The sequence below is a fragment of the Epinephelus lanceolatus genome, chromosome 12 (genome assembly GCF_041903045.1).
Source record: "Epinephelus lanceolatus isolate andai-2023 chromosome 12, ASM4190304v1, whole genome shotgun sequence".
Classification (NCBI taxonomy): domain Eukaryota; kingdom Metazoa; phylum Chordata; class Actinopteri; order Perciformes; family Serranidae; genus Epinephelus; species Epinephelus lanceolatus.
Window position 1 is genome coordinate 34,477,995 of NC_135745.1, and position 16,419 is coordinate 34,494,413.

The 16,419-nt window shown below is 40.4% G+C and overlaps 1 protein-coding gene across 5 annotated transcripts in view; it reads left to right on the forward strand.

The window, feature by feature from the left end:
* The window catches only part of tnn (tenascin N), a 50,412-nt gene that overhangs the window by 19,380 nt on the left and 14,613 nt on the right, over nucleotides 1-16,419 (forward strand). For all 5 annotated transcript variants that reach the window (XM_078173326.1, XM_078173329.1, XM_078173328.1 and 2 more), the window contains exons 5-9: nucleotides 757-890; nucleotides 1,007-1,136; nucleotides 3,081-3,263; nucleotides 5,272-5,361; nucleotides 13,190-13,453. In XM_078173326.1, coding sequence (XP_078029452.1) covers nucleotides 757-890; nucleotides 1,007-1,136; nucleotides 3,081-3,263; nucleotides 5,272-5,361; nucleotides 13,190-13,453 — 801 coding nt within the window. The remainder of the gene's footprint in view (nucleotides 1-756; nucleotides 891-1,006; nucleotides 1,137-3,080; nucleotides 3,264-5,271; nucleotides 5,362-13,189; nucleotides 13,454-16,419) is intronic.

The window sequence follows — 16,419 nt, forward strand, 5'->3', positions numbered from 1 at the left end:
TCAAATTTGATTGAGTGCTGACCACACAATCAAATAATGCCACATTTAACATCATTGTGGCTAAAACCTTGGTGCACAGAGATGCTAAATCATCTTTTTCTTACTGACACTATCCTACCACAAACCAGTGTGAAAATCTCTCATGTGAGATACCCTAAATTGTTTTTAACTATGACAGAAAAGGTTGTGGTCATATACAGTCATTGTAAGTAGCAGAAATGTATCATAAATAATCAATATATAAACATAAATGGTTTACAATGATTAGAATGCAGTTGTAACTCCTCCTGTAGACACCAGAGATGGAAGATGGCAACAAAAAATGAATGACAATAATAGTAAAACACAGTTGTGATAATAATAATAAAAAAAAAGATAATATAGAACTTTATTTATCCCGGAGGAGAGGAGACATTCTTATTGTTGACAAGCACTGTACATTCATAAACACTAAAAATGTCCCTCTGTCTGCTTGCAACAGTGTTATTGCCATTTAATACTTTTATATACTGATTATACGGGATAAATAGGGACACTTAAAGTAAAGTGTAAAAGACCCAGAGGAAATAGATTTTCTGGTCCTTTAAGTAAGTGTATTAAGGAAGAATAAAGGACATAAAGAAAACGACAAAGGGAAATAGTCAAGGGGCTGATTAAACAGATGGAACATTGTATTAAAATGTGCTACTGTGTCTCTGTTAAACCTTTTCTCTCTGTCTCATCCTCTGCCTGTGTCTACCTCGCTGTCTCTGTCAGTCTTCGGCCCTCAGGGTCTGCGGTTGGTCCAGCTGACCGACGTCTCCCTCCTGGTTGAGTGGGATTCAGTTCGTGCAGCAGAGTATTACATTTTGACATATAATCCCAAAGATGATGAGAGACTCCTGGAGCAAGTAGGTTTTTGGTTTCTCTTTGATAGAATCTGTAGGAATGTCAAATAAAGGAAGCAGCATGGAATGATATATATTTTTTAATATTTTACCCTTTGTTTCAACTCACTGTATCTTAGATCCGGGTTCCCAACACAGAGAACTCCTACCTCATCACAGGACTGGAACCTGGGATCACATACATTGTCAAGGTGTATGCTGTCGTTAAAGAAATCCAAAGCGAAGCAGACAAGATTGAAGCAACCACAGGTGAGCACAGGCTGCAGGTGCAGGATTGGAAACAACAGTGAGGCTTTGGAATGTGTGCTTCTTTTGACTAAACGAGCATGACGCAGATTACGAACCATTACTGGTGAAGTGGTGCAGGGCTGGGTGCAGCATGTTGCCTTTAAATGTGTTGTGTTGGTGTTGTAGTTTCAAAGGCAGATGTGACCCATTAAAGACTCAAGTGGCAGGGAGTCTAGGTATGGCCTGCAGGTTTGGGGGATTTAGTTAGATTTTCTGTGGATTAAACAGTCACATTTGAGGTCAAATCTAAGTGCGTGCATGATGAGGCATGAAAACACTTAAGCGACAAGCTCTTAAATGTTTAGAGGAAGGAGGTGTTGCAGATTAGGTACCTAGATTTTAGGAAAGAGGCAAGAACACAGCACAAGGGTAGACAAGTTTGACATTTGTATATTGATTTGATAGTTGCACATCTGAACAATAGCACTTTATGATGTGGGCAGGCACATGATTAAGGTATACATTTATGCATGAATGACCAGTCTGTTCCACATATGCTAAATTGCTTGCAGCTGCAGTTAAAATGAGAAGATTTTTTTCCTGTATTTAAATCTACCGTAAATGTCTTTTGCGGAAATGCGATGCAAGAGAGCAATGAACAAGCTGAAGCCCGTTATTACTAAGTGTTTCATTAAGCACTGGTTTGTTAACCATTAAATTTAAAGGTAATTACAAGGAAATGGCTCCGCGGATGTGTTTAATGGAAATCGGACTTGTTCACAGATGTGGTAGAGACAGATGTGAGGAGAAAGAGATTACTAGACAGGATTGGGTGGGCGTGAGCGAGACAGACAGACAGAGGGAGCGATTGAGTTTGGCTCTAATGTGTGGTTAGCCTGGTTAGCCATGGAAAACCTCACAGAGCATGGCATCCCCATATGGGCATGGGAAAACACGCCATCATCTGGCTTATGGTTGTGTGAGGAGTGCACAGCATGAGGCAGACTGGTTACATAGTCCTCGACTTCAAAAGATGATGTACTTCAAAAGAGGGTTTAAGTGAATGTTTTTCTTTCTCCTCTGGAAAAACCCAATAGCTGCCATAAAAAAATACTAACGCTTTTCATTTGGTACCATTTGTTTTGTTTGATGGTACAGTTCTGTCTTTTTTCACCATATGCTGCCAATTCTGACTTCCCCCCTGGCTATACTAATATCCTAAATGGTACCTATCTGTTTACGCAGTTACATTCATGTATTTAATGCAATTTAATCTTTGGCAAATACCTCTGTGTGGGTATGATGCAGTATGTATAGTATCTCTGACTCACAGATAGGTTAAACCAGTGGTTATGTGTTATCACACTTAACTTTTGCATAAAATATGTGTATATATTTGATGTCTTTGACTTTAATGGCAGAAAAACAATAATACAGATGCATTATTTACACTGTCTATGCAGTTATATATTCTTATTTAAGGAATTTATGAAATTAATTCATGTAAGATGAGCAATGATTACATAATTATTCAATACCATTCACAATATACTCGAACATAATAATAATGAGAGTCGTACTGTGCTTGTATTTGTTTTAAATATGTGTTAAATATGTTTAACTTCAGTGTGCAGTTTTCCTGACATGTAAGTGAAGATATTATCCACAGTATATTGTAAGACAAGGCGTGATTTATTTATTTTGATAGAGTAAAATACTAATTTTCTAGTATCATGTTTGGTTATGATATTGATGGCCAAATAGGAAATTCCTGTATGGCCTCCTCCCAAGAAAGGAAGGTAACATTTCAGGGTGGAGGGGATCCGTCGTCTAGCCCAGGGACATGGGAGTAGAGCAGGGCAGATGCTTGTGATTAAGGAGGCTTTAACGCAGGCTTTCCAGTTTAAAGGGTCACGTCTGTACTCCCAGTTCCACCTTGCTTTCCAACACTTGTATCCTTCCCAGATGTCTCTGCCATCGATGGCATCAGAGTTATTGGCCAGACAGAAGTCTCTATTCAGGTGGACTGGAAGAACCCATCAGCTGAGGTGGATCACTTCAGGCTCACACACACTGACCCGGCTGGACAGGAGGAGGAGCTGAATGTACAGAGGAGTCAAGAGGCACGCACAAAGCACACTATTGCCGGTAAGAGTTTTAACAGACAAAAAAAACAAGTTTGCATAGAAGATGTAAACACAAATAAAAAACCCTTAAGCCCCAAAGTTGTGCTCTTATCTTAAAGTCTCTCTGGTTAAGCGTAAACTTTGTAATAATTTACCTCTCAATATGATATCATTCAATTCAAAAGACCCACTAAAGGCTCAGTTATACTCGCTGCACAGATGGTCACACAGCAATGATGTGGGATTGTGACAAAGAACCGTTTGGATGTTTTATATTCTTTGCAGTTTGTCCTTATGGCAAACCAATATTTTCCCAAACTGTTGAGGAGTGTATCAGAAACTCAGGTTTATAGCATGGTTCTTCGTCGATGTGCGTCCGTGTGTAATTAGGTAATGTTGAAAATTCCCTGACAGGCCAAAACCCGCTGCATGAGACCTCTTGGAAGGACCATGCCTAATAGATAATAGATAGAGGTCACTTTAACCGTGCAGGCACTCAAGACCATCACAGATGCATCAAGCAAAAAACAAGCTTTATATTTCTTGCTTTTTTGAACTGATATTTTGCCCTTTTGTTAATTTTATTTCTGTTTTTTTTTTTTTTTTAATGCCTTTGTGCCATGAATAACTGTACCCGGAGGCATTATGTTTTCGTGTTGTCCGTCCACCCATCCCAATATTTTGAACGCAATATCTCAAAAAGGCTTTTGGGAATTTCCTCAAATTTGGCACAAACGTCCCCTTGGACTTATCAATGAACTGTTCAGATTTTGGTAGTCATGGGTTAAAGGTCAAGGTCACCGTGACTTTGTCTCATTCTTGTGAATGCAATAATTTCTTTAAATCTGGCAAAAACTTCAACTTGGAATCAATGATAAACTGATGAGATTCTGGTGTTCAGGGGCAAAGGTTAGTGTGACCTTGCATCCGTCTCATTCTCATGAAGGCGATAACTCCAGAACACAATGAGGAAATTTCTTCAAATTTGGCACAAACGTCCCCTTGGACTTAACGATAAGCTGTTCAGATTTTTGTGGTCATAGGTCCCAGGTCAAGGTCACTGTGACTTTGTCTCATTCTTGTGACTGTGACATCTCAAGAACACCTTGAGGAAATTTATTCAAATTTGGCGCAAACTTTTACTTGGATTCAAAACAAACTTAGATTAGATTTAGATTAGGTTTAGGTGGTCAGAAGTCAAGGTCAGTGTGACCTTGCATTCATCTCATTCTCGTGACCGCGTTTTTCCAGAACACCTTGAGGGAATTTCTTCAAATTTGACACAAACGTCCACTTGGAGTGAAGAATAAACTTAGATTAGAATTTTTATATCCAAAGGGTCAAAGGTCAACTTTGCTGTGACATCATAATATTCTGCATGAAACACCTTTCTGGCCATTACTTAATGTCATATCTCAGGAACAGAACGGGAGACATTTGATCAGATACTGAATTGGTGACACTAATCTTGGGTGGCAACTTTCAAACTGTGCTGATTGTATAGATCTTCTGTATTGTTGGGGGGAAAAGGGGTGTGAAGCATCCATATGTTCAAAACACATTCAGTAAATATGCACACACATACAGTACATACATGTAAACACACCTCTGAGCTGTATCACATTATCAATATATTAATACAGAATTGTACATAAAAGCATGTAATACAAATACATGACTAAGTGGAATGTCATATATTTATTTATGCCAAATATCATTGTATCACAATATGCAGTATACATTTTAGTACAGACGATAGAAGACAGCATTCATGTCATAATAGTATAGAGCAGTGGTTCCCCATGTTTTTGTCTTGCGAGCTCCTAAAATGAAGCAGTGTGTACTTGACAAGCCTCATCATAGATAATGGCCTCAGTGTAGACAAGAGTTATGACGATCAGGTAAACCAAATGGATTTTTAGGCCTGACAAGTTGAAAGTCTCCAGTATTTTGCAAAGGAAGAGAAGTCAGACATATAAACATGTGGTGGAACAGGAACGAAGGAGATTTAAAAATGTGTCTTTCTGCAGGTCTGTTTCCAGGAACAGAATACCAGATCTCTGTGCAGGCCATCAAAGGAACCACTGAAGGAAAGCCTTCCACTGTCACTGGTGCAACAGGTCAGTGTCAGCATGTCAGCGTCCATGATCTATTCAACCCAATGTGTCACACAGTGTAAATTCTGTATATTATCAGTCAGAACAAAATGGGGCCAATTTTCCCCACATGGAGTACCGCTGGACGGAAATTGCAGAGACTTGCGTTTGTGCTACCACCAACTGTGTCTGGATTGGATGACACTTAAAATGATAGATCAGCCACTTGTGGAAGTGAAACACATTAAAGACACAGTGAGGACATCCATATTCCACTTAGTCTTAAATTGGGTGCAGCATCAAAGACAGCTCTTCACTCTTGTCAGGCCACCAGTTATTCAGCAGTGGTTGGAACGTAATAGGAAAAACACATAATATGTCATACACAATACTGACATGTGGTATGATACAACCTGGTATTACCTTCCACTCACGGCCAACGGTAACAGCATAATAAATACAGCCGGCAAGGAGCATGATTTTTGGTTAATGACGAAGCCCAGGAATTTACAGCCCAATAATCTGGACAGGTCGTAATGGCTGTGGTGAGCTTGTTCACCAAGAGGAAACATGATATGGATGGTGTAACGACTACAAGATGCGCCCTGATGGTTGAAGTGAGAAGGGTCGTGATTTACAGAGTCCGCCTGGTAATGTTGGATTTTAGTGGTGTGGCGTTGGGTTTGACGCATTTGTGTTAACGTTTCGTTTTAGGTTGTGAGGAGGAATTCATTTTACAGTTTCACTTTAGCAGCTGGTCATGGCATTCAGTTGCTTTAAAGTTATTATTTAAGTGACTGAGGAGTGGTCCACAATGGCATGACAGGTCTTCAGTTTCTCCCATTACTCTGCTCATTTGTGCTTTGTTATTGTCTACTTTCATGTCTTTCATTTCTCTTCCTTTCTTTCCTCCTTCACCTAATCTCTCATCCACCCTCAGAGCTTACTCAGTTCAAAAACAGTCTCCAGGTTGATGGCTCTTCATTTTTTTAGACCCTGAGGCAGCCAATTTAATGGTTTTTAGTCATCAGTGTTAGCTAGGTATTTTCAAGACTCACCTCTCTTCTTTTGCAGTCAGTCAGGTGCTCAAGGGCCCCTGACACTGCTAATCTTTCTGTGTGTGAGTGGGCCACCTACTCGTGCAGTAATTGCATGTGTCTGTGTGTGTGAATGTGCTAATCTACACCAGACAGACAGTGGCTTGTCTCCACTCCAGTGGCTACAATCCTTCATTTTAGGTGTTGCACGAAAAGGCTTAGAGGTGATTGAGGAGGATAGTCCTCAGCTCTGCTTGCCAGCGAGGATGTGCTGGTTTTATGATGTCTGGCATGACGCAACAGAGACCACACTCACCTATTATCTCACCAAACACGCTGTATGCACTGGGCCAGCGTGGTTATATGCAATGAGAGATACAAGGAACATAAGGAGGGAACTAAGAAAAGAGCAAAAGCAATAAAGAAAAAGAAGACAGCAAGTGCTATGATTACAGCAAGAAATGAGGGCACAAAATAAGCAAGAATAATAGGAGAGCACAGGGACAAAAGGGATGCAATGAGAAATCAAGATATTTATAGGGAAATCAGGGCAAGACTAAGGCAGTATATAAAAATTGATGTGTCACAAAGAGGCAGTTTCAGTGACATTATGTAGTCGTGCATAATGCATTACTGCATAGCTACGGTTATAGTATGAAACTGAGCTTTTGCCTGGAGAGGCTGTAACTGGCTCTTGTAGAAAGACTTTTCTAAATTTCCCCCTCATTTTTACCATCAGTCTTCCACTCTTTCTCACTTTTCTCTTTCTCAATTTCCTTTCAAGGTTCACTGCATGTATTTTATTTTTTATCATGTATTTTGTTGTGGTCCCTCATTCCTTGCCGGACAAAAAAGCCACTAGAACCCACTAACATTTGGCTTTTGCATATGATGGGAAAGGTTATATTATTTGTGGACTTTAGTTCTGTCGTTCTATCAACGATGGAAATGCAACACATGCTAATTTTAGCCCCTATGCAAGTGTGATACAATGACAGGCTGCCACAAAATAACATCCATCTTTGTCCAAGCACTGTTTGAACATCATTCAACATTAAGTCAGCACTGAGTTTGACAGAACGACCTGATAAAAAAAAAACTGATATAAAAAAAGAAGTAACCACTGTAACATTTTCACTGGTGTCCATGCTGCTTTCTACTGTTTATTAACCTGTTTTCTGGGTCGTCTGTGACATCAAATGTGACACACCAGAAAAAAAACAGAAAGGCATACTCGGCTACTGCAGAGCCAAGTACACAGCTCTGGTCTATTGGAAATGGGAAAGTAGTCTACTGACTGTATAAACAGGTTTTCCCACTTTTAAAAAACCTGCATACACTCACTGATTTTGGTGGAAAAGGATATTTCAATCTTCCCTGTCATGCTACCACTTTGAAAAATGCAAAATAAGCACATACATTTGTTTATTAGTATGGGAGTTTATATACGATTCTTTACCAAGATGACAAAAGTAGCCCCAAACTTGTAAACATGTTTTTATTGTACACTGTAAATAGTGCTGAAATTGGTAGTATGTCCTTGGCCTTGTAAACTGCATGCTGTATGTGGTTATTGAATGGCACTGTATTTAATATTTATGGCTTGACTTCCATATGTGCATCATCCAGTGTGGCTCTGTAAATCATCCTCGCTCAGCCTGTGGTATGTTGAAATTATGCTAGTCTTGCTGTATAAATACATTATGTATGTGTTTGTGTGTGTGTGTGTGTGTGTGTGTGTAAGAGAGATTCCGTGGGTGGCTACGGTGTCCTTTATCTGCCATCAGTTCCAGCGTGAAATGATTCAGTGACAGCTAACATTTAGGAAAACACCAGAGTCGAGTGGATCCCTGCAGACATTTCACAGTCACTAACCTGCCAAAAGATTATAAGGCGTATAAACACAGCATACCATGGCTGCTACTGCTGATTCAGATTCAATAAAGTCACCACCAAGGCCCATATAACCAAAAGCAGATGGACTTGGCTTTGGTAGAGGAGCTGAATGTTTAGTCTTTATGTTATCTGGACACACTATATAGCACCTCATGTGGCCCAGTGGGAGTACCTTGTCTGTTCAGACTTGTCCATCAGCTTTTTCCGAGACAGCTCTGTGCAGTAGATACCAGAAAAATGACAAGTGAAAACGTAAGAAGGGACATTTTATAGAGATAATGATGAGAACTCTAACCCCTCTTTGTCTGTTCGTTATATTGGTGAGAGACAGCTCGATAGGCCCGTTCATGTGTGTGTGCACATTCAGGCTGGATATCAGTACTCAATGCCTTTAAGAAATCTACCGAAATAAACCGATACCAAGTGGTATGAAAACTTTTCCAGTCAAACTAAACCTGCATTCAGTTGTTTTATATATGGTTTTACTCGCAATTTCACACCCAATCATCAAGCATTCTTAATTTAATGAGACGTGTGATTGGCCCACTACCGCAGAAGCTACAACCCATTCAGTCAGTGGTGTGGTGAAGTCGAGCACAGTGTAATTGACAGAGTTGGCGATACAGCGTGCCGAGATGCCGCCAAAGCATTTTAAAGTATGACTATACTACACTTATGCAAGTGAATGCTTCCATTCACATAATAGGGGTATTGAATGAAGCAGCTATGTGTGGCATTAGGAGGATGCATGGATACATACATTCTGTAGCACAGCACTGAATCCTCAAAAGAAATTTTTGCGTCAGTTACAGTACGATTGGTGTGGGTTGAACTGAGGCTGGGCTTTTCTGTGTGTGTGTGTATAATGTTTAATTTTGTACATGTTCACACAATCAGAAATTAGAAAAAGATTTGTTTTATTTTGAGAGGTAATAATATATTGATACTTTCTGGTGATTGATAGCATTAGTAGTGACTTAATTAAAAAAACAAAAAGAACTATGTTGGTCTAACGGGGTGTGAAATTAGCACTAGTAGAGTGAGAGTAGCCTGGAAACCAGACGAATCTGCAAGCTCATGTTTCATTTGCTCTGGCAGATGCGTCTGGCTGGCCCAGTCACAGTTGTTTATCTAATATGGGGCGGGTTTGATACAGTGATTGACAGAGGAGCGTCACTGGCCCAGATTTGAAAAGTCACATCACACATTTCTCTGCTCTGATTGTGTGTAATTGCACCCTTTGTACAGCGCAGCGCACCATGCTCACGGAACTCAGATCAAACTGTCAAACAAGGCAGGACTGATCAAATATGAATCAGATTCTGTTACTGCATTGCCTATCGCCTGTTGATAATACCCAGATATCCAGATTAATTCCCATATGTGTATTACTCCGGTGATGCCAGGCTACAGTGGATGGATAATAAGCAGATGATTTATGATGGCAAAGGGGGCCTTTCATATCATCCGTATTGTATGCTGTTTCTACTTCTGGATGTGGCAAAGTAGACATGTCCATTCTGTCATGAAGAATTATGAGCTGCTAGTGGTACAAATAGATTGTTGGATAAACATGAAAAAAGCCTGTGGTCGCCAGAGGACTCCACAACAAAACATATGTCTCACCTGACACACTGTAGTTCCAAAAGAATGGCGCCTATTGACACATATTTTCCATGGGCCCAATCCACAGACGTATTGTATGGCTTCCTCTGCACAGTGAGGCCGTAAATGATGAAAGATGGCCTGTTGCTGTGCGCCTTGTGGTCGATGCCTCTGCTGAACATGCCACCCATAATGGATAAGCTGTTTTCCAAGCAGCCAAAGCCACAGCTCGTGTTCTGTAGCCCGGTAGCCACTGTCACTACACAGCTAGTGGGGTAGAACGTCTGGAGAAACTCAATCCATCATACACTGTAACTTCAGAGCAAATGCAAGGCGCCCTCAGAAAGTCGTAGTGTTTGGAAAAAGAGATCTAAAAACGTACAGACTGTATCAGACAGCCAAGACAGCAGCTATAGCGTCTATACGAGCCAAAGAAACTCCAGAGGGTAACAACATAACACCAAAGAGGGAGAGGGGAAAGTTTTGTTTTGAAGAACAAGGCATTGAATACAAGCTGAACTCAGATGGTTGTAAAGCAATTTTAAGCTGATTTGTAGTGACAGATAAAAAGCAATAGCACTCTCTCTGTCAAACTGTCAGACACTTTTATTTGCTATAGTTCATTTGGATTGTCTGACTGTTGTAAATCAGTTTGATGCCCATTTATTTAATTCACTTTTATTAGATTAGGAGGAGATGTTGAGGCGACATCACTTTCGGTTAAAAAATGCAGGGTTCATTCTCTTCAAGCTGTCTGTAGCAAAGCAGTGTTTGTTGGGAAAAGTTAGGATTTATCAATGGTTGTTAAGATGATCTGCTCTTTTCAGGCCTGTTTCAGTCAAGTGTTGCCTTCACTGGGGGCACATAGACAGAAAGCACTGTCGGATGTCTGGCTGTACAGGATTAGATTGTTTCTCTTTTGAAGTGGGCAAATTTTGGTTTAGCAAACAAAAAAATATCTATTAGACTACAACATATGCACTTGTTAAACATAATCCAAAAGCCATTGATAGTGCAGCTGAAATGAAATTACTCCTATAAAGTGTGACAGCTACTCCCCAGTTGCTACCAGATTGCAAGCTGCAAACACAATCTGCACGCTGCCTGTTTGAGTGTCACGTTGTACTCACACATTCCTGGTGTGCAACCGTGAAGCTATTAGGTGTAATAGTAAAACGTTCACAGTCTGTGTGAAGATGTCAAAACAAAGGACAAAAAATTCAGTGAGTTATGAAAAGATTAAATGTAGTATATTTGTTTTTTTTTGGTGCATGTGTAATACAAACTGCTATTGATTTGCTTTTTTATTTAGAGGAACTGTTGCTTTTTATAGTCTCCAGTATGATAATCAAAGAAACCAAACATTCAGATGTAGTCCTTATATGCTGTTTCATTGTGTATGTTTCTGGGCTCCCTTAGTAGCGCTCACTTAGGTACTTAGACTCTTCATTGACCTCTCATTTTTAGGCCTTGGAGAAAACACTCAACCCTAATAAAATGGAGCCATTATACATTCTTTCTGTGGTTTAGCTCATGACAGACTGTCAGGCAGTGCAGCCGCAAGGACAGAAAAGTGACAACGGGAAAAAAGAGGAGAGACAAAGAGAGGGTAGAGCTAGACAGCTGCATGGTGCCTTTCTTCTTCTGGATGCATCATCAATCAGTTTTCATGATGCAGACTGTGCACTGACACAAGAATGACCTCCACTGAGCCGCTGCCACGGAGGAATAATCCTAAATGATGATTGCTTTTACATTTCCCCTCACTTCCTCTGTGTCTCTCTTACTCGGCCTCTGCGGCTCTTTCATTTTCTGTCTCCCTCCCCCTCTCTCTTTGCTTTCATCGAGACTCCCTCGACAGAGACTAACACCCATCCACACACATGCACCACCAACTGCTCCGCCTGCGTCTTCCATATGTCTCCTGTGATTCACCAAGCCCACTGACTTTACAAACAGGCTCTGTGTTCTGCTGCGCTCCTCTGTCCTCGTCCCGCTGCAGCTCATCCTGTGGAGCCCAGTGAACAGGACCAGAGCATGAGTGGGGTTGTGTGCTAGTGCTTTTTTCAAGAGCTTCTCAGAGCTCTTCCTTTGAGACGGTGGTTCATTTGTCATCTTCAGTGTCCATATGAAAGAGAAGTGAAGAACAAGCTTGCATACATTTATATTGGAAGTGTGCCACATCCACTCTGTCAGATGAAAAGAAAAACAACATTCAGTGACATTTCCTCAAAGTGCTCTATAGTTCCTTCTTGCCAAACACTGCTGCAGCTTACTGCTTACTCATACCTGTCACATGCTGCACACCATTTCAGTGAGTCCAACCTCAGACTCCTCTATTGAAACTGTATATTAAACTGTTGTCATGCCGTACCCATCCTGCCCCTTGTAAGTAAAACACATCCCTAATTGTTGAGATTCTTTTCCCATGAAGTGCAGCAGCATCAGCGCTTTCAGCAAGTGTCCAAAAATGACATATGTGCATTCAAGTGACAAAACCCTTTACTGGCAGTAGTAATTACGACAAAACCACAGACGGATGCGTCAACAAAAGTCCAGACTTCAACAAGTGAGACCGCTGCTCTTTCCCATTTCCCCGAACCTTAACCACATGTTCATTATTGTAACCATGAGGATGAAGCAGTAATTTAAACCCAACCACATGGCTCACTACCCTTAACCTAATTACACTTATTTAAACCAAATCATGACCTTTCCTCAAACCTAAACAAGTCATTTTTGTGCCTAAGTGTAATCAAACCCTAACCATAGTGTTGTCTATGCGTCATTACGTACAACATCATTTGTTAAATTTGGAGTTGGACTTGTTTGTTTTCTTGTATGGATTTGAACGAAAACTATAAATCTGTATCATTCAAACAGAGGGGATAAAAAACAGTAAATCACATAAATCATTGTCATACTGGTTGTTATGGAAGGCACTGATGGACAACCTTTGTCATTTAGGTATAGGAATTTGTTGCTTCTCTTCTTCTTTCATTCACACTTGTTCCTCACAGCTTGTGCTGCTTACTCCTGCTGCTGTACCTGCCAGTGCCTCCTTCTGACAGATACATTTTGTGTTTGTTTTTGCTTTTATTCTTCACGCTTGTCTTGTTTATGTAAAGCATATTACATATTTCAGGGATACGTCTCCTGGTCTCTGTTTTCCTTCTCCTGGGTACTGTTAGATTGTGCTTGCTCAGCTGAGTTTCTGCAGCTTTACATGTAGATGGATTGGAAGGATCAGTGAAGAACAAGAACACCTCATTTGTCTGTTATTCCTTTTTTTAACAACACCCTTTCTTCTTCAGACATTGACGCTCCGACCAACCTGATCACGACTGAAGTAACAGAGGACACTGCAACAGTTTCGTGGGATCGTGTCCAGGCAGATATAGAGGGCTACATGTTGAGCTACACCTCTGCTGAGGGCTCCAGCTCTGAGATCCCCGTAGGACGTGACAGAACCTCGTACAGGCTGGTTGGCTTGAGGCCTGGAGTTCTCCACACTGTCTACATCTGGGCCTATAAGGGAGACAAAGTCAGCAGTAAGGGCTCAACAGAGGCTGAAACAGGTAAACTTTGAATTCATTACAGGAGTGATCAATGCATTTGATCTTTTCTCTGTGTCCACAGTGAAAGAACTTCATAGATTACTTCTATATTAATGCTGGACACTTTATGTTTAAAGGATCTGGTGTTTGATATGACTTCGACAAAGAATTACACAAAGGTTTGAGATAAGAGATTAATCACTAACACCTCAGTCTGAAAAAAAAGTAGATGTAAAAAAAAACAACAAAAAAACATTTTGACGTGGGACTCTCAGATATCTCAAGTGTTTCCAGGCAACGTGTTCCTTTTCTTTCTTCTTTACAGCTTGTGAGCAGAGACAAAGATGTTTTAAGTGGCTCTTTTTTTCAAGCTCCTTTGTGCTAGACGCTCTTACCTCAAATAGCCCTTGTGTACAATGCACCAATCATTTCACTTTGATCTCCTGTGTGTTGGTTTTCCACACAATTTCCTTGTCTTTGTTGTGATGGCAAGAAGTAAAAAGCATCACAGTAGACACTTTACACTTAGCACGCTATCCCCTCTTTGCCTAACTGCCAAGAGGGAAACTGAACTCCCACTAAAACAAGGCTATTTAACATAATTAGGCTGGACACTTGATTTAAAGGCGGTTTAGTTTAGCCTGGGGCTTAACGTCTTTAAGAAGTTTGAGAAGAGCCAATTTTGCTTCGTTAACAAAGCCAGCGGTTTTGTTTCTCCTGTGTTCTCCTGTCTCTTCATCTTAGCTGCTGTGAAGGTTAGCAGCTGCTGCTGTCTGCTTGCCTTTATGTCTCTGAAGAGAGGCGGCAGAAGAACGCTTTTGATGACTGACTGGCTTATATCCAGACGGCTTTAGACACCAGAAACTTTTAGGACATTCATATATCAGCAGTGAAAGAAGATACAGTTTTCACATTTTTATTGATGTGACTGTTAAATACCGACAGTCTAAATGTTTAATATGGTCAGGAATACAGTGTAAGAGCAGCAATCCACACAGCACACTCCACACTTTTTGTAATTCATACTTTATAATTTTTAGGTTGTTGAATTTATAATTTACACCCTGCACTTCTGTGGGTGTATGGTTATGTGCGTGTGTACTGTATGTGTGTGTAATAGTTTCCTTTGCTTTCAGCCAACTGGGTAAAAAACGGTTTACTTCTTTGAGTTGCTGTGTTTGCTGAATACACCTGATGTCTTTTTTCTATGTTAATGCACATTTTAAATTTGATTTTCATTCAGGTTCAGTCTTCAGATTTTTGCTGGTACTTTTTGATGAGAAAAACAGACATTTTAGCTCCAATAATTTCACTCATAGATAAACCAGCGGGAGTGATCATGGAGGCAAATATCTGAAGTGGCTTCAAGCTTACTTTGGCAGCTGATGATGTTAGCAATTGTGGTCTTAATGAACTTTTATGGGATGGTTCAAACTTTGTGAAGTAGGGTTATATGAGATATGTATCCATAAATGGTGTATTAACTACAGTGGATGATGGAGTTTGGAGAAGCAGGCAGGAGTTCCACTACAGAGACTAAGCAATGTCCTCTGTGGACAGTGGCAGCAGCAAAACGTATTTAAGATACATTAAAAAAATCAGTTTAAGAATACTTCACTGCTTTACCTTGCTATAGACAACGCTATGCGACTGGAAACTGAACTGAAACGCATCTACACAATCTTCAAAGCCAGACTCCATTGACAAAAACAGTAATTTTACCTCGCTGAACATGGAAACTGCTGGTCCACCGCTGCCTTGATCACTTAGTTTGTTTACGTTAATGCGTGACTTTGGTGTTTAAAGGGTTAATTCAGATTCACCAAATTCACACAAACAAACTAACCAAAGGAGCCAGCGGTAGACCAGCAGCCGCCATGTTAAGCAAGCTAGAATTACTGTTTTTGTTAATGGAGTTTGGTGGCTTTGCAGAGAGCAAAGATAGACAGGGATCTCTGGCGTCCCAGAGACACTCCCCTAATGCCAGGTCTCACTGCTCTCCGTGCCGACCCAACAACCTCCTTTACCTTACATTACACATGGCTTTCTCAGCCCAAACAGCGTTGCCACCTTCAACAGGCTCCGTTTATGCGAGCTCCAGGTAGTGACCGTGCCGATACTACCTTTCCTAGCACGTTCACCATACCCTATTTCACACGCTAAATATCATAACTCCAATATAAAATACATTTTGCTGCTAACCCCTTCCACAACAGTACATTTTTTAGCTTCTGTGGTGGTACTGCTGCCTGGTTCTCCAAAGTGGGGCTTGCTGACTATCATGTACTGTAATAAACTGACAGCCCCGCTTCTCTTTAACATGAGCGATACAGGGAGGAATAACTATTGTTATTATCACTCTGTCATGACAAGGGAGAGATGTGTGAATTATTTGGTGTATACATGTTGGAAGTTTTCACCCTCAGTATTTAAGTGAACACTTCCTTCCCTGTTTTTGAACTGTCAAACATCCGGAGTGTGATAGAGCAGCAAAGTCAAAATACAGATTCATTTAGAGGCCAAACTAAACAGTGATATTGTATCACTGTAATCTGAGTGGTTCAGATTTTTCTCAACTCCAATAATGTTCTGTCACCATCTATTGAAGTTTGCATGTTCTTTAATTAACATAGCTCATAGTATACTCATCGTAGCTCTGCTTACATAATGTGATATGATGTCAAACTTGGACTCAAAACCTCAACAGAAAAAAACGTCACATTGGATTATTTGATTAATAATGAAATAATTTCAACATTTGTTTAACTAAAGTTATTCAGTGTTTCTAAACAGTTTTCATCTTCTTGATGAGACAAGAACTAATTTTGACTAAATTACCAAAAAGATGTCAAATCTCTCCAACACTTTGATCCAAGTTTGACATTTCTATCCTCTTATACTGTGACCGAAGGTGATGCGTAAGAGGTAGCCACATTATGCTGATTTAGATCAGCTGTGTAGTTATTTATGTGTTGTTATGTTTGCAC